This window comes from Mugil cephalus, chromosome 1 (assembly GCF_022458985.1).
Source record: "Mugil cephalus isolate CIBA_MC_2020 chromosome 1, CIBA_Mcephalus_1.1, whole genome shotgun sequence".
In the NCBI taxonomy this organism is placed as follows: Eukaryota; Metazoa; Chordata; class Actinopteri; order Mugiliformes; family Mugilidae; genus Mugil; species Mugil cephalus.
Genome location: NC_061770.1, coordinates 44,746,341 through 44,768,230, shown reverse-complemented (window position 1 = coordinate 44,768,230; position 21,890 = coordinate 44,746,341). Strand labels below are relative to the sequence as shown.

The 21,890-nt window shown below is 44.6% G+C and overlaps 1 protein-coding gene across 1 annotated transcript; it reads left to right on the top strand.

Annotated features, from left to right (window-relative positions):
• The first annotated feature begins 1,611 nt into the window (after window positions 1–1,611).
• On the top strand, window positions 1,612–16,857 carry ntn5 (netrin 5). Its single transcript, XM_047578853.1, has 7 exons — window positions 1,612–1,898; window positions 7,135–8,615; window positions 9,225–9,413; window positions 11,441–11,590; window positions 13,728–13,778; window positions 14,810–14,890; window positions 15,016–16,857. Exons 2-7 carry the CDS (start codon window positions 7,145–7,147, stop codon window positions 15,609–15,611), a joined length of 2,538 nt encoding a protein of 845 aa, XP_047434809.1. The 5' UTR covers window positions 1,612–1,898; window positions 7,135–7,144; the 3' UTR covers window positions 15,612–16,857.
• The last annotated feature ends 5,033 nt before the right edge of the window (window positions 16,858–21,890 follow it).

Below are 21,890 nucleotides of genomic sequence, written 5' to 3'. Positions count from 1 at the left end.
TCTTCGTATTTACGCTGCCAAATCGCAATATTGATGCATAAACGTGCCATTCCACCCCTCAATTTACTTTATTGCACTTGTCCCGCATCCAAAGATAGCATTTCTTAAGTGCACTGTAACTACACACACTCAAACACACACAGAGCACACCTGGGGAAACATTCCTCCGGGGGAGTCATCAATCAGTTTTATGTCTTTCTCTGGGAAACTTTCCTCCTCTCCAATCAAGCGTCTTCCCTCCCTCCGCCCTGATTCTCTTTCTAATATTTCCATCTGTATCAGTTTTGCTTCACATCTGAGAACGATCCACTGCAGCCAATTAACTTCAGCCATTTTTCCTGCTCCGCTGAGGGGTAATTGGAGCAAACTGGAAAGTGAGATCTTTCCCCGTGCTATATGAGATAAGACTACTGCAGTTTCCTCTGTGTCCTCAATTTGCCCGCCAGTGGTAATAAAGCTGAAAGTGGAGGATCTGCACGGTATTTAAAAAAAGCTCTTAACAAACAATAAAATGTTATAGTTATGGGTTTCTTGTAATATGTAATATATATATATATATATATATATATATATATATATATATATATATATATGCGTATGAGAGGAGATGCCACATTTGAGCATATCAACCAGTTTGTCTTGAAAGTTAGATAAAGATACAGTCACATAGGTAAACACTGAAATACCACATTTTAAAAAACACTCTAAACTACAGAAATATGTATCTATTAAAAGTACTTCTCGTGCTGAACCTGTAAATTATTAATGCTTAATGCTGTAGCTGTGGAGTTTAATTAGTTTTAGATCCTGTCAATGTGTTTAATCTGGAAATTAATATCATATTTTGCATGTACAATTTTACTCTCCAATGTAATGATTAACTATTATAGTCAAATAAATGTAGCACTGTAGAGTAAAACCTACAGTAAATGTAAAAATAAAATGCTCAAAGCTGTGTATGAAACTCAGATACTCCCTGTTGCATACAGTACTGGGCAACATGTGGAACTGTAACAAAATATGTCAGTGAAATAGATTTATGCTTCATCTTAGAACAAAAAACAGTTTCTCTTTGGCCACAGCTCCACCTCCTACCATAAAAAGGTAAATCTGTCCACACACAAATGTTTTTGTTGTTGTTGTTGTTTTAATCAGAAATCAAACATATTTTATATTAAAAAAAAAGTCCCTATTGAGAGAAATGAAACGTAACTGTCAACAATTTGCATAAGTTACATTTTGCTTTATTTCAGTTTCTGTCGTGTAATTTGAACAGCTGCACTTAGTATTTCTAAACGCAGTAAAATGTTATTTTTCTGTACTTATCTGATTCTTAAATAGCAGATTTATGCCAATATTTACCGGTGCAAACATGAACTTTTACAAGAAATGCGTATTATTCACCGCTCGTGTTTTAACCAAAGATTAATTAAATTACAAAAGCAGCGGTTCTCAACATGAGACTTTCCAAACCCTTATCCAAATCTGAAATCAACAACAAAAAAAAAAAAAACGGAACTGTGTGCTGTTATGCGTCCTCAGACTCCGTTTAAGACCGACCAAAGGTTTGGACCTGAGTTTTATGGGTACATTTTGGCAGAGGCGCGCCGTGCGTCAACCAGGATGTGATTCCTCTGGAGGTGGGAGCTCTTGGCTCAGCTCACTTTCTATTAGGAGAGACACCTCCCAGCTGATCCCGTTAATTTGCACCCCTCCTTCTCTTCTCCCTCCTTCAGTACCCGGCGTGTTGCCCCCTCTCGGCAGCCTCTGCCTTCTGCTCCGCTCCTCTGCAGACGAGCTGGATGTCCGGACACTTGCTGCGCTCCTCTTAATGATCGGGAGCGACCGCGGGGGGTGCAGAAGAACCCGGGAGACGGAGAATCACTTTGACGCACATGGTGAGCTGCCGTGATTGATTTTTTTTTTTTTTTTTTTTTCGTCCGTGTCTGTGAACTTTATCTGTGCTGGAGGCGCGTTCAGGAGCAGCAGCGAATGAGCAGCGAGTCCTGATTATTTGCTGTCACCGTAATTGAAGACGAAATGAGGCACAAATTTATAAAAAGATATTGACAATATATTCTTTAAAGATGGCACAAAAATCATATTTAGAATTACTTGGTTAAATATATGTATATATAACGAGTCACGTATTTTATTCGTTTGGATATATTTACTGAAATCCATTAAAAAATCAGCTGAGATGCAACTTTCAGTCTTATTTATTTTATGTTTTTAATTTAACGCGAATCTGGTGGATGAACTGACACCATGCGAAGGAAATTAATTAATAATATATTGTCTGACTTTTGTTGTGCGTTATAAAAAAAGAAGTTGATCATTTTATTTAAAATAAATATTAATTTAATGACATGATGAGAGCTTTTTTATTTCCACTTTAACTTCTACCTTTTGGGTGAAAACGTCGCTCTTTTTTTTTTATTTATATTTATATAGTTCTAAGCTTGTAGTTTTTTGTTTTCGCCTTTCAGTCAAGAATCAAATTAAAGATAAAATATAAAACCACATGAACGCGACCCACTCCCCAGCTTTGATTGTATCATTTATCTTAAAAGGCCAAACACATACGAGACCAATTATCGGCATCAAAAATCGGACTAGGGTTTCCTGATCAGACCGTGATACCCTCCTTGTGTAAATATTGTCGTTCCTCTCTGTGAGATAAAGCTAATTGACTGCGGCCAATTTCTGCAGAACAAGTGCAATTAACCGTGCGCAACTGACGCAATTAGTCTGCGGCCTCCCTCTCAGCTCTTGCCAAAGAAATCAGACCTAAATATGATAAACATTTACCTCAAATGAACCGTGGCGAGTGACTCATTAGTCACAGGACTGGGGTTGTGAACGCATCCTGAGTGTGTCTGCGGGATGTTTGCCTTTTAAGGCGCGTTGATTAGTTTTCCTAAAATCTCTCCAAAGCTCTGGCCTTTAATGTACTACTGCGGTTGTGAAACTTAATTAAACCAAGCTGAGCATTTGTTTTTCTAATCTTTCTAAACCCGTTTCTCATAATAAATTAACTGACACAACTCGTGGGTGCGTTTTATTTGTTGTGGTGCTCAACCCTGAAGGGTTTCTGTTGTGTTTTCCCATTTTTAAGCGCTGTATTACATTGTGTTGATTTAATTGATGCAGGGTTGCACAGTTTTTTTTGTGTTTTTTTTCTCCATCATGCCCTGAGTTGTCTTTGGCCTGACTGCAACATCACGATGATTTCATTTCCATCTGTTTTTCAATATCTTCATGTGAAGCTGGAGCTTGCCAACTTGTGTGAGGCTGTAAAGGGGGAGATTTGACAGGAAACTCGCCTTTACGCATCAAGTGGGTAACATGTGTTTTTTTATTCAAAACCCCGAGCAAGGCTCTCGGGTCCGTGCAGAGGTGGAGGTACCTTCCCGAGCGGAGGTGCGGTTGGCCCCCGGGGGGGCCCCGCACATTCGTCGGATTGGCAGTTTGTTGGAGGCGCAAACGTGAAGGACAGAGGCCTTTAGCTAAAGATACAGGCAGTGATAATCCATTTTGTGCTGTCTGACGCTTCCAACCCCCCCTCCCAAGCCCACCCCGACCTACTCCACTAAAATTAGATTATTACACTTAAAACAGAACTCCTGGAATCTGCTCCGTGTGGAATAACACACACATGGGCTTCAACTGTGCAGGCAGGAATGCAGTTTGGGAATACAGACCGCATGCACAGCCTTTCTCTTCTCGCCCCGAGTCCAGTGTTGTATTTCTGACGGCTGAGGACAATTGCAAATTAACAAAGGTGTCAGTTCGGTAACATGCACCAACAGGTGCTTTGGTTCAGCTTCAAACATGTAGGCCATAAGAGAGAGCTTATATAATTGATCATCTTTATTTAAAGGCTCCGTGTCTTGGAGCAGAGCGGCACTGTAGAGGCCTGGGAAATCTTCCCAGAGACTATCAGCCGGATATAAACCTTTCTCCTCGTTCAACCTCACGGGCGAGTGTTTATTTTCCGCAAACCGCAATTTGGTCTTTTTAAACTGGTCACAACTAAGTCCGTCTGGCTGGCCCGGAGCTGCTGCCCATGACGAGGAATGTTAAAGTGTGTGAGACAGTCCAAATTCAGCTCATCTGCTCGGCAGAGCCGCTCCAGACTCGAGACAGGCCCAGAGCTCGAAGGCGCTTTAACAGGTAGAAAAAGAGAACCAGCGTCATAGTTTAATTTGGATAGGAATTTAAACTCGAAAATATTCAAGTTATCAGCCAAAACGCTAAGAATTCTTCCCATTATGTCCTCTATCACCTACTATGATTACATTTCCCTGTCCCATTATTAACACGACAGAAATGCAATACAAGAAGTAACGAACATATCACCAAAATATGCATTTGCAGAAAAAGTAAACACAGAGAAACGAGAAAATTTCTGTATCTTGACTCGAGTACCTACACAACTTATTTTATTTTTGCAGCTAATTTAGACAATTTTGCTATGAAAAGATATTTCTGGTGATCGCTGTACAAATAACTGCCAGTAAAACAAGCACAAATTCCCGTCACGTCAGCCTTCTGCTCCGGATATGTTGGCTTTTCCAAGTCCCCCCCCACCCACCCACCCACCCACTTCAGCAGAATGAAGTCCAGAAGAATCACGCTGGGAAATGAACGGGGGACGCAGAGCACGAACACGATCGCCGCTCTCCTCGCTCTCTCCTGCAACGACTATGCTGTAAACATGCCCCCAGGTTGTCAGCAAGTATTTTTCCAGCCCCTTGCCAGCCAAGCATAGCTGCTTCTAAAGATCACCCGCCGGAGATGTTGATCTCATCATACCACTATTTGGCTGTATAAGCTTTTTGGAAGGCGGACTGCTGCCAAGTTATTTCAAAACTTTCTCGGTTACACATAGAGTCTTTAATATGACTTTGCGTTGTAGCCGGTCATTGTTTGCGTTTCAGACTTTAGTCTGACGTTAAACCGAGGTCTCTTTCTGTTCTGTAGCCGACGTGAGTCAACATAAAACATGTCGCATGTTATTCTCATCAGGCGACACATTAATAGGACGTTCGGCTCGTCATCGGCGTCTTCTTCCTACGTTTGTGAATTTATTGAAAGAAAAAAAAACAAAACGATGAAACCGTATCCTGTGGGTTACATTGGTGGTGCCAGACAGATGATCTGGCTTCAGAAGAGGAGAGTCCGAGTTTGGCCTAGAGGGGCGCATTAAAAACCTCAGGGGCCTCTCTCAGATGGGCATCCATTTATCAAAGTGCTTGTAATGGGCCAATGTTTAATTAGTCATGTAATGTGACAAAGACAAGAGCAAGTGCGTGTCATGGGAATGTTAAACAACCTCCCCCTTTCTCCTCTGCTCTGTTTTCACCCGCCCCAATTGCGAAGCCCCCGCCCGCCTACTCTCATAATTCCCCGTCCAGGGTGAATTCTTTGGAATTAATCTCGACTCTCCTCTGAATAACCTTTACATCCTTCCTTCTACCGCAACCAGGATATTGACACCACATGAAACCGGAGACCTAATTAATCACCCGATCAACTTATAAGTCTTCCTTTCTATCAGTGCGTTCAGGTTCCCACGGGGCATGTCTCGACACGTCAGGAATGGCCAACCGAGGCATTCAGGGCCCAAGGAATGTGGCTCGGTGGAACCGGGGTCACAGTCAGACCACTCATCACCGCTCTCGCCGCTCGTAGCATTTCCCGTGGCAACGCCGCAAAACATAGACTCCTGCTGAGCCCGGTTTTCCCCTACGTTGGTTCACTTTCTAGCATGTCTTTGCTTTCGCAGGGCAGGAACGCGGCAGTTTGTCTGAGGCGTTAGACAGAGTCCCATGGCCTCTGCACGGCAGGCCCCTTCAGAGCTGTGTGGTCCCTGAGGGAAGCCTCATATTTCGGTCGTTGGCTAATTGAGCGGGATGACGAGGCCGCGGAGACTCTCGGCCCCGTCCTCTCCTACGGGTTTGGTTTATGCAGCCCTGCTGACTTTGCTGTCAGTGTCAAACGCTTGTTAGGACATCATCAATCTCACAGCAGTTAAGAATATTCCCAGAACAGAATGAAGGGGGCAGGTGATAGATGGACGGGGAGACGCAAGGGCCTGGGGAACGTTGCTTGAAAATGCTCAAGGAGCGTAGTTACTGATGAGGAAGTGACAGTTATGAAGGAAAGACGCAGGAATTTTCAAACGGGGCGGAATTTATCTGCCTTTGCAAGAAAGTGCCCCATCGAAAATGTGCTTGTGGGCTCCGTGTGAGCAGTTAAAAACAATAAATCACTGGATCCGGAGAAAGTGGATGCATTGTTCGTTTTGTCCACATGCCAAAACACTTTCCTGTATCAAATCTTGATAGAGGGATAAATTACGCTCATCACCAGTTCCAAGTGACGGGAAGGGATTTGTTCTCAGCGCCGACCTGCACAAGTCTGTGCTTGTCTGTACACGGAAGTACCCCAAGCAGGGGCTCAAGGCGAACACACATTTCGATCTATAAATCATTTCCTAGCATCCTAAGCGCTAATCTCCAGCTCCTCTTCCTTCCCTTCCCCGCTTTCCTTTCCGTCGGTTTTTCTCATACTGCCTGTTCCGCGTGGCGACGCTCCGCGCTGCTCATGCTCAGGCCCCCTCGCCCGCCCTGCAGCACTGACCAACGCGAAAATGATTTGAAAAGAGTGCAATAAACGTGATGGATGTGGTCCAGCTCAGGGTTTAGCCCCAGCTGTCGGGCATGTTTTTTGTCATTTCAGACAGACCCGCTGGGTGCGCGGCCTTCCTCACCCACACTCGCGCTCTCTTCTCGTGGGACGACGGGAGTTTTAAGACGGATATGTTCTTAAAGGTTGACAAGGTCATGGGTTTAAACCGGTGGCTGACACTACTGTGAAGATCGGAGATTACATTTTTACGGGATGAGATCTTTACTGGCCTCTACCAAAAGCCAATAAGGCACAGTAGAAGTGATGCATTTAGCTGGTATCATGTGTTTTCAATAAAGGCACAGGTGGTCTATCTTGGATTTCCGTCCTCGGCTTCATAAGCGCATCATATAAATCAATCAGTTTACGTTTTTTTTTTCTTTTATGATCTAGCTCCCATGGTTTTCTCTTAAAAATTGACTTTTTTTTCTTCCGCAGGCTCGATGACATGATGTTCCTACCCTTCTCCCCTCCCCCCTCCACTTCTCTCTTTCCTGTTTTTCTTCTACCCCTCTTTCTCCTGCCTTCTTCCCCAATCTCCTCCCCCCTTTCCCACACCCCGTTGAGCTGGACTTCACCTCACGACCCCTGCTACCATCCAGATGGGCGTCCGCGGCACTGCCTGTCAGAGTTCATCAACGCTGCCTACGGGATTCCCGTCAATGCTACCCACTCGCTACAAGGGGCCGACAATGACGGCAACATCACGGCCTTGACGGACCTCCACAACCCTCACAACCTCACCTGCTGGATGGCCAGCGCCGGTGCCGACGCCGGGGACTGGGTCCTCACGCTACCACTGGGCCGCCGCTTTGAGATCACCTACATAAGTTTGCAGTTTTGCCACCAAGGCGAGCCGTCGGACCCCATCTCCATCTCCATACTCAAGTCCATGGACCATGGGCGAACCTGGAGGCCAATGCAGCACTACTCCAGCGACTGCCTCGGGAACTTCAGGCTGCCCTCGCAGACCGTGGCGCGAACAAGACACCAGGAGACGGAGCCCCTGTGCTCAGACCCCCGTCCCCTGCAGAAGCAACGGGGCGGCGTGGTGCTGGCCTTCTCAACCCTGGACGGAAGGCCATCATCTCCTGACTTTGACTACAGCCCCACCCTCCAGGACTGGGTGACGGCCACGGACATCCGTGTGGTTTTCCACCAGGTGTCCAAAGACATCAAGGTGGACAAGACGGAAGAAACACAATGGCTCGACGGGGCACACGACGTCAGACCGGGACGGACTGGGGTCGCGAGGTGGAGACCGGGCCACAGGGGCCACGCTAACGAACAGGTGGACAAGATAAACACAGAAAATACACTGGCATTTTTTGACAGGAAGTCAAAGAGCTCGGAGGTGAGGGGGAGGAACAAAGGGGAGAAAGTTGACAAGCAGAGCAGGAAAGGTCAGTACAAAGGGTCGGGTCAAGACGAAGACGGCCACAATGTGACCAGCAAAGAAGGAGGGGACGGCTTCAACGTGGGGACGCTTGCTTCTCCCAAGAAAGGCGGTAAAGGCAGAGGGCGAGGTCGCAAGAAGGAGAGCAATCAGTGGCTGCCTTGTCCCAGCGGAGGTTGCCTTTGGACAGTTGAGGGACGGGGCAAGAGCAACAGAGGGCAGGAACTGAGGAAGAGGAGGAACAATAATCACAACGCGAGACAAAGCGCCAGGAATCTACACATGACCCAGCCCTCCGCTTTTCTCTCTCCTGCCCGAGCCCCCATAGCTCTGTCGGACGTACAGGTCGGGGGCAGGTGCAAATGCAACGGACACGCCTCCAAGTGTCGCCGTGACGACGCGGGGCGCGCGGTGTGCGTGTGCGAGCACCACACGGCGGGGCCTGACTGCGACGTGTGTGAGGATTTCTACTTTGACAGACCGTGGCATCGAGCGACACCCACTCAGCCGAACCCGTGTGTCGGTGAGTCCTGCATCCGGGAACCGTGTTAAAAATGACTCACGCAGATACAGTCCCCTTCACTTAACAAAAAACAAGGACCTACAATACAATACAGACACTACAAAATACAACATAAATATGGGAGGCTGAAGGTATTTGATATAGGGAAAATGTGTAAATGTGACATACAGTCTTTATTTTATCTTTTATTGAGCAGTTAATAACAAAACTTTGCAGCTATAATGTACGATAACTATATTAAAGAGTTAATCGCACTGAATTCCTGATTTTGACGGATTGATTTAGACACTCTGACCCAGACTTTGAAACAGAACGAGCCTCACATCTGTTTTTATCATTCACGTGAATATTTTCACATATCAAATGACCGATACTGTTTTCTTGAGGCAATCCAGACCAATATGTCAGCCGGTATTCATATTTTTATGACAGAATGCATAAAAGCATTGTGATAATATCCTTTAAATTTGACCGTTTAATAATGTCGGCTAATACATGTATATGCTATATGAGTGTTGGGATGTTTAGTTTGAATCTGAACCTATCCAAAACATCACATCATCTTCTTTGTTGGTGTTCATTGTGTTTTTTTCCCCCCTCTCTCTCCAGCCTGCGAGTGTAACGGCCATTCTAACAAATGCCGCTTCAGCATGGAGGTGTTTCAACAGTCGGGCCGCCGCAGCGGAGGCGTGTGTCAGAAGTGTCGCCACCACACGGCTGGGCGCCACTGCCAGTACTGCCAGAACGGTTACACCCGCGACCACAGCAAGCCGATCAACCATCGCAAGGCCTGCCAGCGTCAGTCACTGGATGTGTGTGTCTGTGTGTGTGTGTGTGTGTGTGTGTGTGATGAGGGACAGGGTCGAGGGGAGACAGGAAGTGCCTGACAGGTACCTTTTGACTAACTGTACATTCCTGGAAGATGAAAAGCGAAGTGGCGGCGTGTGCGACAGTGTTTATGTCTGTGTGTGCGTTTGCGTGGCCGCTCTGTCTCTGTGCGAGCGCGCAGAAGTGTTTATGGGGTGGTTACATTGTGAGAGCGGGCAGCTATTCCTGTTAGCGACGCGCACAAAAAAAAAAAAAAAACACCCTCCCACCGAGCCGCCACCTGCATCTCCGTCGTTACCGCCGGCTGGCATCCGCCGTGACCCCTGACCTTTGACTGGTCACATGTCCTGCATGACTGTGACACTCTGGTATGCTCAGCTTGACCACCGGCCCAACATAGCCAAAGCTAATGGGCTCTCGGAGGGATGAAAAAGAGAAAGAGCTGGGATCAAACATCCTCATATTTTATCACTTTTTATGCATGAAACAAGAGCAAACCCCATAAGCTGCACCGTATCTTAGTTTAAATTTATTGTCGCCATGTTTCACTGAGTACCCATCTGGAGGCCACTGGTGACGTAATTACTCATTTTCTCCAGTCAGGTTGTTTGGACTCAATGTAAGGATTGGTGTAAACACTATTCGAGTGTGAACAGAACTGTTGAAGTGTGGCTTCCTCTCTCTATCTGTCTACTCTCAGTGGGTCTTATCCCGTGATGGCTGCACTAAATAAAAAGCTTCGCAGCGTAAACCATGGCAAATCCAGGGAGTAATCATTATACAGCTTTGCCGACACTACAGAAGGAAATAAAAGAGAAAATAAATGAATTAAGACGCAGGTTCGTCTGGGTGAAGCTCGTTCGTCCTCTCTAAAAGCAGCAGGGACGATGATTCTTTGCTGTGTTGTGACACTTTGCTAACACCCTCGTGAAGGAATTTGTCTTTGTTTACGCATCAGGACTGCTGCAAAATAGACTCCCTGGTATTAGAAAAGGTCTTTGTCTTTCCCAAGGACGCTCCTTGAGGACAGATTCCTGCTGTCATTCAGGATTAAACCTTCGTCCTGTCACTGACGGATGGCCTCCTTAATCCCTTCATTTTGTCCTGTCTGTTTTTGACACATAGCGTTACACATTTTTTCCCTAAAATATCGAACACGCTTCAACCTTGTCACATTTTGACGAGACGATGAGAGATCTGCTCAAAGACAAGCGAGCATTGATCATTGTTTGGATCTTGCCGCTCTGCTTATTTTGGCTCACTCTTTCTGTGGTATCAGTGAAAGCAATAAATTATGAACAACAGATGAATATGCAGGTATTTCTTATGGTGGAACTAGATGAAACAAAAGTGAGACAAAAATACGTGGAATCTTGTCCCGTCTGCCTTCCTTCCATTTGGATCTTTCTCCCCGAATTATCTTGAGCTTCATTTAATCGAGTCACATCTGGAGGAGATGGCGAGAGATCGCTTTAAATCCAGCTCATTAGCTCATTGTTTTGGTTTTATGGTCGGCATATTTACTTTGACTCTCTGTAGCTGCTTTTATTAGCATCTGTGTAGCCTATAACTACGAACATGCTACAACATTTGTTTGATAAATGTCCAAATATTTTCTTCAGGGGCTGGTGGAGAACAAAACTGAGCCAAAAATATATTGAAGCTTGTCAATTTTAAGAGTTTGAATGAATAAGTATGTTGCACCATATTTACTGGATGCATGAAAAGAAAACGGTTAGCTAATAAATGTACTAAAATGTACTAAAGCCCCATCGTCATATAAAGGGACACTCTGTACCCTCTAGCCTATTTCCAACCCTGAATGTTTCCACGTCAAATGAACAGAACACAAAAATGTTACTCTTGTAAGAACAGAAAGTTGTCAACGCTCCAACTCGTTTCACCCAACACTCCAAGCCCCCAATCAGCATGTTTAATAATTATGCCGCCCGAACCCGTACGCTCCACATCTCTAATCTTGTCGTTTCCTTCCCCAGCGTGTCAGTGCCATCCTTTGGGAGCAGTGGGTGGCTGGTGTAACCAGACCTCGGGTCAGTGTCTGTGTCGAGACGGAGTGACCGGCCTCAGGTGTAACCGCTGTGCTCCAGGATACAAACAGGGGAGGTCTCCTGTGAGACCCTGCATACGTAAGTCTGCCCCCGTTACAGATGGACGACTACAGTGTGTGAAATGTTGGCTTATTGATGACCCAACAAGCCTTCTTTGCCTGAACCAAACATTATGGAGGGAATGAAATCCTGAATATTTGTTGTTTTTGGTTGGCTAACAGAGGCAACAGCTTTCTAAATATAACACTCTTTTTCTGTTTAGTTTGGAAGACAATAATGAGCCTAAACTTAATTGAATATGTTCTTTCTGCATTTGATGCGTGTCACCAACTGGCTTTTAATAGTTTGCTGTCAGTCCTGACAAAGTGACTCCTTTAATTTCTCCTTCAAACTCATTTGCTCGTGGCCTAAATGGATTAAACCATCTCATTAAATCCTTTAAGCCTTTATCAAATACTAGTTGGGCATAAAAGGGGCCGCGGCTCTCCAGACTAATTTAGCCCAATTACCCGGCGTGTCTCCTTTTCATCATCCCTAGAGACGGTTTCCACAGCAGCGTTAACATGAGCCGGCTGCTACGAGGAAACCTCATCTCCCTCTGATCTGGGATCAGCCTCAGATCAAGAGGATTGTTGCCACTCATATCTCTGCGCCTGGCTAGCACCAAACATCAGCCGTGAGCGCTAATCCACGCGCACATCTCGGGCTAATCGCGCGAGTGCCGACAACTACACAGGCACTGTCGCTGTTTGAGTCCCAATCAGGTGGCATAGGGAGCCAGCAGCAGGGAGCTTCACACCTGTCGCACGGCTCAAAACGCCCCCATCACAGGGCCCAGACTCATAACTCTCCCAGCGAAAGGAGTGAGTGAAAGAAAACCGTGTTTGTTTTTACTGCCAGACTATCTCAGGCTATGTATAGCACCTCTCCACCCCCCATCTCCAACACCTCGTCTCTTCCTCTCCTCTCTCTTCCCTCATCAGACAGACAGTCAGGCAGCAGTCATCCTAAACTCAAGTTCATATGAAACCTTCCTGTCCATTACTTCAAGTACCAGGAAGTTCACTCCTTCCCTACAAAGGCTACTTATGTGTAGCCTCTTAACTGCCGCTACAAATGCTGATTTACATCTGGCTACATCAAGCTAGCTGGTGAAACAACTAGTCTTTGCAAAAAAAAAAAAAAAAAAAACTAAACCAAATATCCCCATTCACTTGATTACGTCATTGTGTGCTAATGAATCAATCTGTGTTGTTTTTGTAAATAGTTAGGTCACATAACTGACTGAAACAACAACTATAGCAAACTAGCTAAACCTCTACTTAGGCTAACGTTAGCTAACGTTAGCCTTTCTACTTAAGATGCATTTAAGTTAGTTAAATAAATGAATTGAACACATCAGTTTTATACATGTTGAAGAACAAACAAAAAAAACAATTCTCATGATTAGAAAAAGTTTATATATTATAAAATTTAGACAGATTTCTACACATTTGTTTAGGGAGATTTGGGGTATATCTGCTTGTCGTTAGCCAATAATTGACAATATGACATGTTTTGCTAAATGAAAACAAACATAAAGCTGTAGGCCTATTGTATGCTAAGCTTTGCCCACACAGGTAGCCTCCTCATGACCCCTCACATACTGTAAGTACACACACACACCATCTTCCTGACTTTTAAACGCTGGGGGGGGCGTCAGCTGGTTGGGGGGTGTAGGGTGTCACTGGCCCAGTTGTGTCAGAGAAGACAGGACACGGACGGGGGACATGTTTAGGAGTGTGAGCCCGGTGACACCGCAACACACACACACACACACTTTTTACGAGAAGGTCTGGGTAATGTACGTGCAGCCAGTCTGGTTGTTCACTTTCAACCGTCGCAGACGCGCACACACACGGAGTTATTGAGTGAATTTGACTCGACTCTGTTTAATGTTTGAGACGAAACCATACAAGAAGTGAAGGTCTGACCTTATTAAATGCCCAAAAGTAAAGCTGGTGTCTGTGTTTGAGTGTGTCTCTAGACCATAAAAGGACCACACACTCGGCCGTTTTGACACTTGCTTATCTTCTGCGCGGGCATGCCTAACGTAGCGAGAGGCATTCAAACATAACACATATAACACACAGCTGCAACAAACTGACAGCTCATGAAGGTAGCCTGAGGTTCATCAGCTCCTGACACCTGTCTGCAACACTGTTTATGTTTGCAGGGATTCAGGAGGTCGCCCCAACCCCGGTCTACCAACCTCAGTACAGTATAGGTGAGTACATTTACAATAAATACATTTAATACCGACTCCTCTGTTTGACTGTGGTCACCTTTCAGCAGTTTAAAACGCCACTGCTTTTAATAACACAATTATATATGTACATACATATATATATACATGTGTGTTACTATGACTGATATATCTATTAAGGATAGTTTATATATTAATAACAGGATTGTTATGCTTGTAAACCTGGCGCCACAGACTACACTGATTCATTAAACAAAAGTAGAAATCCCTGGACCGTGCGTGTATTTGCGCATATTTTTCCGTGCCAAACTATTTAATAAATCTCTTAATCTCTTTTGGATTGTTCGCATTTGTGTTAAATCAAATAATGAACGTGTGAAACTCGAGGAAATAATAGTTTTGGTATGCGACGCCACGGTGTTTAAAAAATTCGATATAATCTTTTGCTTGATAAATAAATTATGTGGATGAGTTTTTTTCAGCCTGCAGAGTCTTGCCGTCATAAATTAAGACGTCTGGATTCGGGACATGTTTAAACCGGGAGGACTGTTTAGATTTCTCTCTCTTCCAGTTTTTTTTTTTTTTTTTTTTTTTTTTTAATTCACTCTCTAAACGTGCGTTTCCTCTTCACCCCGTGGATGTCACCTCGTGCAACCGCGTTCAGATTTATAGCTCTTCTGTGGAATCGTATATCAAATCCTCTCTGAAGGCGTGCCACGGGGCCACATTTTTTAACCGGTACGGCCTCGAATTGAAGCTGCTGCTGCTGCTGCTGCTGCTGCTGTGGGAGTCCCCCCCACCCACCACCACCACCACCACCACCCCCCCTGCTCTAAACGGTCCGTGGAGCAGCTAACCACTCCCTCCTAGCGGCGGCCCCGACGAACGTCCCACCTGCTGCAGCTGGGATCATCTGTTAGTCAAAGGATACTGTGATGACAAATAGAAGCAGCCATATTGTAATTAGGGGAAAAGACATGTGCTGATATGCTTGCTATGAAATGATATCTTCTCGTTTGATGCATTCTCACCTCTCTCCCCCTCTCATGTAGCGGAGGAGTGTGTGTCATACTGCCAGCCGTCTGAGGCTAAAGTCAGGATGAACTTAGAGACCTATTGTCTCAAGGACTATGGTTAGTTTCAAGTCTATTTATTATTTTTTCAAAAAAAAAATGTTGCATGTCATTTACTCGAATGAAAACCTGTGATAAAACTACACATTATAAATGCATAGTCACGCGTTGTGTGTCTCTGTCAGTGCTGAAGGTGCAGGTGAGAGGGATGGAGCGTTCAGGTCCCTGGTGGCAGTTCTCCATCTCCGTGCAAACCGTCTTTCGCACAGGCTCCAACTCCCGGGTCCGCAGGGGCCAGCAGTCCCTCTGGGTCCCCGACCGCGACCTCAGCTGCGGCTGCCCGACCCTCCACGTGGGCAGGACGTTCCTCCTGATAGGGGCGGAGGAGGGGGAGCGGGGCTGGGGCCCGGAGGAGAGCCGCCTGGTGGCGGACCGCTCCACTCTGGCCCTCCAGTGGCGGGAACACTGGAGCCCCAAGCTGAGAGGCTTCCGGGGGCAGGACAAGAAAGGACGCTGCCCCGCGAAATCCGCAAATAGCCGACACCACGGGGAGCGCGCGAAGCCCCAGTCTGGGTACGTACCCCCTCACCTGCTGACTGAGAAAGACGCTGAGACCCGGAGTGTGGACACACACTCTGTGGAAGTGGAGACTCAAACAGCAGCAAACACAATGTCTCACACAGACGGCAGAGTTAAACCCACCGAGTCGACCCCCTCTTCTTCTTCTTCTTCTTCTTCTTCTACACCCGCTCTGGTGTGTTCCACTCAAGGGCCTGTCTAAAAAAAAAACAAGTGAAGACTGAGACTGCACATTTTAGGACAAAACCACAACAACTACAGGGAGTGAAAACGTCTTTTCTTTTTCTTTTTTTAAAACCTTTCTGAGAAACAAAGAGTTTATTTGTGCCCGCGGCCTCAAACACACACACACACACACACACACACACACACACACACACCTGTTTCCTCTTGTAACTGTGTGTGTGTGTGTGTGTGTGTGTGTGTGTGTGTGTGTGTGTGTGTGTGTGTTTGGAGGGTAAAGGTCAACGTTACTGTCGTGCACTGAATTCTGCAGCAACACAAAACGGTAAAAGTCGCAGGAAATATTTCCACCATCAAAAGTGGCGCCATGTGACTTATAGATATCTGAGTTTTAGTATTTTTTACTAAAGGACCTTTTGGGAATTAAAGTCTGACTGAACTGAAATGTCATGCAGTGATTTTGTCTCAAATATCATTTATTTTTTATTTAATTCATTATTTAAAGGAAACTCACATTAGCTGTAGAAAACCTTTTGATTTTGTTAAAATATATTTTTTCAGTATCATTGATTTGTGTTTATTTACATTATTTTATTTATATTGAACGCTGAAAATATAAGAAATTAAACTTTTTAATTGTACGTACAATTTTAAGTATTTGGCTCAAATTATGGTGAAAAAAATATTCGATTAAAAAATTTTGAATTAGGAATTAGTTCAAATTTCTTAAATTCTTTTATTAGAGACACTTTTTCTTATTCTTCCAGTAATAATCTGAGCCTATAATTGTGTTTTTTGTCTGTTTTTTTATGTCCACAAGTGGTTTTGAATGCATTTGCATTTTCAGTTGGGACAAAAGCTCCACTTCACTCAAGGTGTGATTCACACTGCACAATTATTTGGAGAAAATGACTTTATCTAGGATCTGTTCCCCCACTGAACAGCTGACACGGAGACCAAACTAACTTCAGCCTCATTTTCTAACCGTGAAGGAATCCTCACACAGGCCGTTAGGAGCCCTGATACGAATCTAAAAAGCATCGGGCCGACCTGTCGTCATGACTTCTGTTTCCATTCGGGAGATATGGCGTCATAGCCCTGGGGAAACGGTGGCGGTGGTGTGTGTTGAGAAGGGAGGGGTGCGTTGGGACAGATGGACGGGCTCCTATTTGTTGGGCTGCCGTGTTGTTTTGGTAGCGCCCGTGTCAATGATTGGCTGTGCTGCTGTGTTGAAGCTTGTGATTGAAAATAAAAGGAGAAAAATAGACGTGGTGAATGATGACTTTGCAGCGGGGCTGAGCATACAGTGCGCCGAGGAGGGTGGGACTTTGTCTTTTTGAGCTGGATTTTCTGTTCTTATGAGGTCCAAATGTCCTAGGAACCAGCTGGCAGCTTATCAGGGCCCCAAAACACACAGAGCACAAAGTCCAGTGGTCAAATTCTTTACGCAATAACCCAAACATACAGTCTGGGCTTCTAGTGTCAATTACAGAACCATGAATCATTTATTTTCTTCACTAATTTAACCTTTTTTTTCTACCATATTTGAGGAAGGTTTACATGTAAAGGAAATTTTCAGATTTAAATAAATCTCCAAAAAAAATAATAAAAATAAATTAAGGATCACATAAATCACTCATGAATCATAATCAAAGAGAAATTTATGGTTAAACTCAACACTAAAGTTCCAGCATGAATTACAAATATTTTGCTAAAAACAAACCAAAAAAAAAAAACTGCAAAATGTCAGCTATCCAATATGATAGAAATAATATTTTATTTATTTATGTATTTTTTAAGGAAAAATTACTGTCATTTGTCCGGGTGCTAATTTGCTGCTAGCTGTGTATATAGCCACTCTTATACACAATGACTTGAAACCCAAAAGATGTTCAGTAAGGAGCAAATTATTATTATTTTTTTCTTAAAAAAAGCGAGCAAATTTTTCTATTTTTTTAAAAAGTGATTTTTTTTTTCAGCTCATTGTTTAAGTTTTAACTCCTGCAAACGTATTGTTTAGCTTTTGATTCACACTGCTCTCATTCAGCTCACAGCAGGCAGCTGTTGTCTGCGGAAAAAGTGTGAAGAGTTCGCAACTTTGGCTGCTGATCCAGATATTCCCTTTGGTAGCCGGTGGAGACCAAAACTGAGGTAAAAGAAGAGTAAATATCAGACTTCAGTCATTCATCCGCTGAGTGAAATTTTTTCACAGATTTCTAGAGCAAATTCACTTCAATCGATTGAAGGTCAGTTCACGGTTTCAGCTTGTTGCCGAAAAATATAAATATTACAACGACTGGTGGCAACATTTCCAGCCAGTCAAAACTGATTTGAATGAATTCATGTGGTCAAATAAAGACGAGCATCTAATCAGCAGAGTAGCTCGACGTGTCAAGTTTAGCGTGGAGACTATCACACAACTTATGTGTCAGAGGGGAAAAGGGGGTGAGGGAGGAAAAAGTCAGTTTGTGTGTGTGTGTGCGCATGCACAATCATGCCTTGGTGGCAGTGTGTGTGTGTGTGTGTGTGTGTGTGTGTGTGTGTGTGTGTGTGTGTGTGTGTGTGAGCGAGCGTGATTGTGAAGCACCTGCTGCGTTCTTGCAGGAAGCACCTGTCAGCGGTCGTCTCCCGAGTGCAGCCTCTGTCGACATGGGGGTTTGATCCTGAAACTCCCCAAACACACACACTTACACAGACACTAACAGACAACTTAAGCCCGCGGCTCGCTCTGCTGGGAGGGGAGGGGGGGTGCACATCGTCTGCAGCTTTGCCCATGTTAAAGTGGCAACACACTTTCTGTGATGCAGCGTGGTTGAGGGCAAGCCTACTGTTTTGGTGGCAGATAGAAAACAGAGGAGACCAACTTCTTCTTCTTCTTCTTCTACTTGTTCTGTGGAAGAAGTGTGTGTTTGTGAGTTATGTTTACAGCCGGCCGAGGGCGCATTTTACGAGGGGTGACTCTTCCCGCTCCACAGCCGGAGCCAAAGTTCAACGAGACGCCACAGAAACACACGCGCTCATCTTTCTCCTGCGCCTCTTCCCCCTCGCGCAAACCCCGCACATTTAACTCTGAGCAATTACAGCTCATCCTCGCACGCTTCGAATTGCTGTCTCACACCCAAGAGCCGGAGTCCAAGTTCACTATTTTCAGGGCGCACGCAGAAACACACGGGGCTTCTGTTAACCTGAGAGGCAGAGGGTCAATCCCTGTGATCCGCAGCCTGCATGCCTTCCATACAGACACGCCGCCGACACAGCAACCCGACTCCCAGCGAGATTAGGACTAATCAAGCATGGCACAGCTCCGGGCATGACGCACAGCACACACACACACACACACACACACACACAGACACACACACACACACACACACACACACATGGCTGCAACATGGCCTTACAAACATGTGTGCACCAGCAGTATTTCCTGGTTTAAAGTTATTATAACTCATAGGCAAAAAAAAAAAATAAATAAAAGTAGAATTAAGCCACATGTAAAATTCTCAAGATAGTAATAAAAAAAAAAATACCTTCAAAAAACAAAAAATGGACTAAAGTGGACTTTAAATGCCACTATGGCCACATTATGGGTTTTCTGTATTTGAAGAGGTTTCACTTTCAGAAACTTTGAAAAAGCACCAGTAATAAATAAAACTGAAAGCAGGAGTCAGAGAATAGTTCAGTGATCTGTAGCTAAAGGTCCGAGCAGATTAAATGAAACTGGAACATTTAGAAGCTCTAACTCTTGTAAGATCTCATCTTGCAATATGCCATTATTCTTTGAAATTCTTGTCACGTGAGACTTTGAAGAAGATGGACGTCGAATCAAGCAGCAACTCCCGGGTCTGATTGACGAAGCCCCAAAATCTGCAGTTCATCAAGTGGCCACTTGAGGGTGACTCTAAAAGGGAGCAAATCCCCATAGATCCCCATGTTACAAAGCCCAACTTTACAGCGTTATTGTGTTTACAGCCCCGTACAAAAAAATATTTTGGTCTCAAAAGTTTATTTCACTATTCATGACAACTGCACAGGGGTGATTTTTTTTTTATTAAGGTTTAAAATTCTGCATAATTAAGGAGAGTTGGGTGGGCAGGTCTCAGCGTCCGACACCACCCGTTGGAATATCAGTGTGTGGGTGGTGTAAAGTTCATCTAACATGGGCCACTTCATGCTTCATTTTCAGGTGACATCACAGTTTGTCTATAGCATATACAGTGCTTCAAATGAACTGGTCACATGACCCCCTGAGTCATCTCTGGTGACACCGGTGATGAGGAAATGGGGAAAAAATGTTACCATTGCACTTTTGCAATAAACTTTTGTATCGTTACGTCTGAAAAACCACCTCACGAGAGCGTAAAAGTGTTTTGGTGTTACTTGAGAGGTGTTTCATAATGTAGGCGTTTCTGTTACCAGTTTTTTTATTGCAATATTTGGGTTTTGCCCATTTCTAGGGGTAATGGAAACACAGCTATAGAGAAACAACAGATATTTGTCAAAACTTCTCCTTTAAAAAAATGTGTAAAATTTGTGGGTCCAACAGTGTGGTGTTAATCTGGTCTAGTCTGGGTTTACTCTCTCCTACCACTACTTCTGTATTTGTTCTGTCAGACCATATCCTCAGTGCTTTATTAGTGTAACATGAGCTTACATGTAGTGGCTTGAATCAATCCATGATTAAAATATAAAGGCCAACAGCTATTCAGTGAGGAGCAAATTTAAATAAATAAATAATAAAAAATAAATAAATCATTTAGAGGTGGAGACCAAAACTGGGGTAAAAGGAGAGCAAATATGAGACTACAATTCATCTGCTGAATAATTTTTTGTTGGTTTTAGCCAAATTTAAGTAAGTTTAAGTAAGTTTGCAGTTTACAGCAACAACAGGCGGCAGCGGTTCCAGCCAATCAAAACACAAAGTGAAATAAAGACAAGCATCTAATCGACAGAGTAAAATGAGCTTTAAATATTAAATTAAAGTAAAAAGAAAAAAGTGCCGTGGTATTAGTTCCTGTCAAAACAGGTTCACGACGAACGACTCAAAGTCGTAGCACCGAGCTTCCATGTGTCGCCGTGTGATGTTTTTTTTGAAGGAGACACATGGCCACAGCCTGACTTCTCCCCGTAAAACGTTCCCACCAGTCCCAGGTGCCGAGCAGTCGTCTGGTCCCCGCGTTCGGGCCGCGAATGTCTGGGACGTCTCAGGCCTTCCCCTGCTCCGCTCCCTCTCTCTTTGTAGTCTGCAATGGGAACCTCGTTCTGTCTTTGTAGTCGTCAAGCGGAACCTTATTTTGGCAGCCACCGCGTTAGAGGGGACAGGTGATTTATGAGGCAGGGTGCAACTGGGTGATCCCACGATTCATTTCTTCTTCTTCCTTTTTTTTTTTTTTTTTTGGAGAGGGTGAGGGGGGGCTTGTTCTGGATGTTGTTATGGCGTCCGCACACACTCTCTGGTCTGTTAGTGCTGTGAGAGCCGGACTCAGGGTTCGGGATTAGCGATCAAAAGGCCAGGGAGGGGGGGTTTAGGGGTAAAAGGTTGGAGGTAACACTAGCCCGGCCTGCCCAGGTGGTGCGGTTGAAAAGAGACTCCCATCTGCGGCGTGGATGGGTCGAGCGTGGGCCGTGTGTGTGCGCGGGCCTCCAGCGTGCTGTTTACGTGTGTGTGTGTGTGCGCGGCTTTTATGGGGGCGTGCACTTTGTGGTGAACTCCGTCTAGTTGGACCTGAACCGTGACCGATTGGATTTCAGGCTCGGGGAGGTGACCCCTGAACTTTTTTACAACATGTGTACCCCTGATTTTTCCTCAGCCACATTTCAACTTGACGGTGCTGTCGGTGCCACCCAGTTCATCTAATGTTTGACCAGTTTAAGACGCTTCAGCTGGTATGACGACGGCTCAAATAATTATAAAAACGAATTAATAAAATAAAATGATTTTACCAGGATAATAAAATATATAAACGCTACTTCTATCCCTGTTTACAGTGGATATATAAACCTCGGTTAAAATGACGTTTTGTGATTGAAAAAATAAATCAATCAATCACAGATAAATAATATTAGGACCTTCATGGCTTTATTTTAACGATCCATACAGTGCCACATTTCCCAAAAAATTAAATTAAATTAAAAAGGAAAGACTTGTTGTAACAGATTATGTTACGACCCGCCTCGAGGACCGGCAACACACATAAAACTGTCTGACTTTACAGTTTCTATAATAAGGCTGGCCGGCTGTGTTTAGAGTCCCTCTGATCCAGATGTGTCAGTTACCGTCGTTTTTACACTAAAGTCA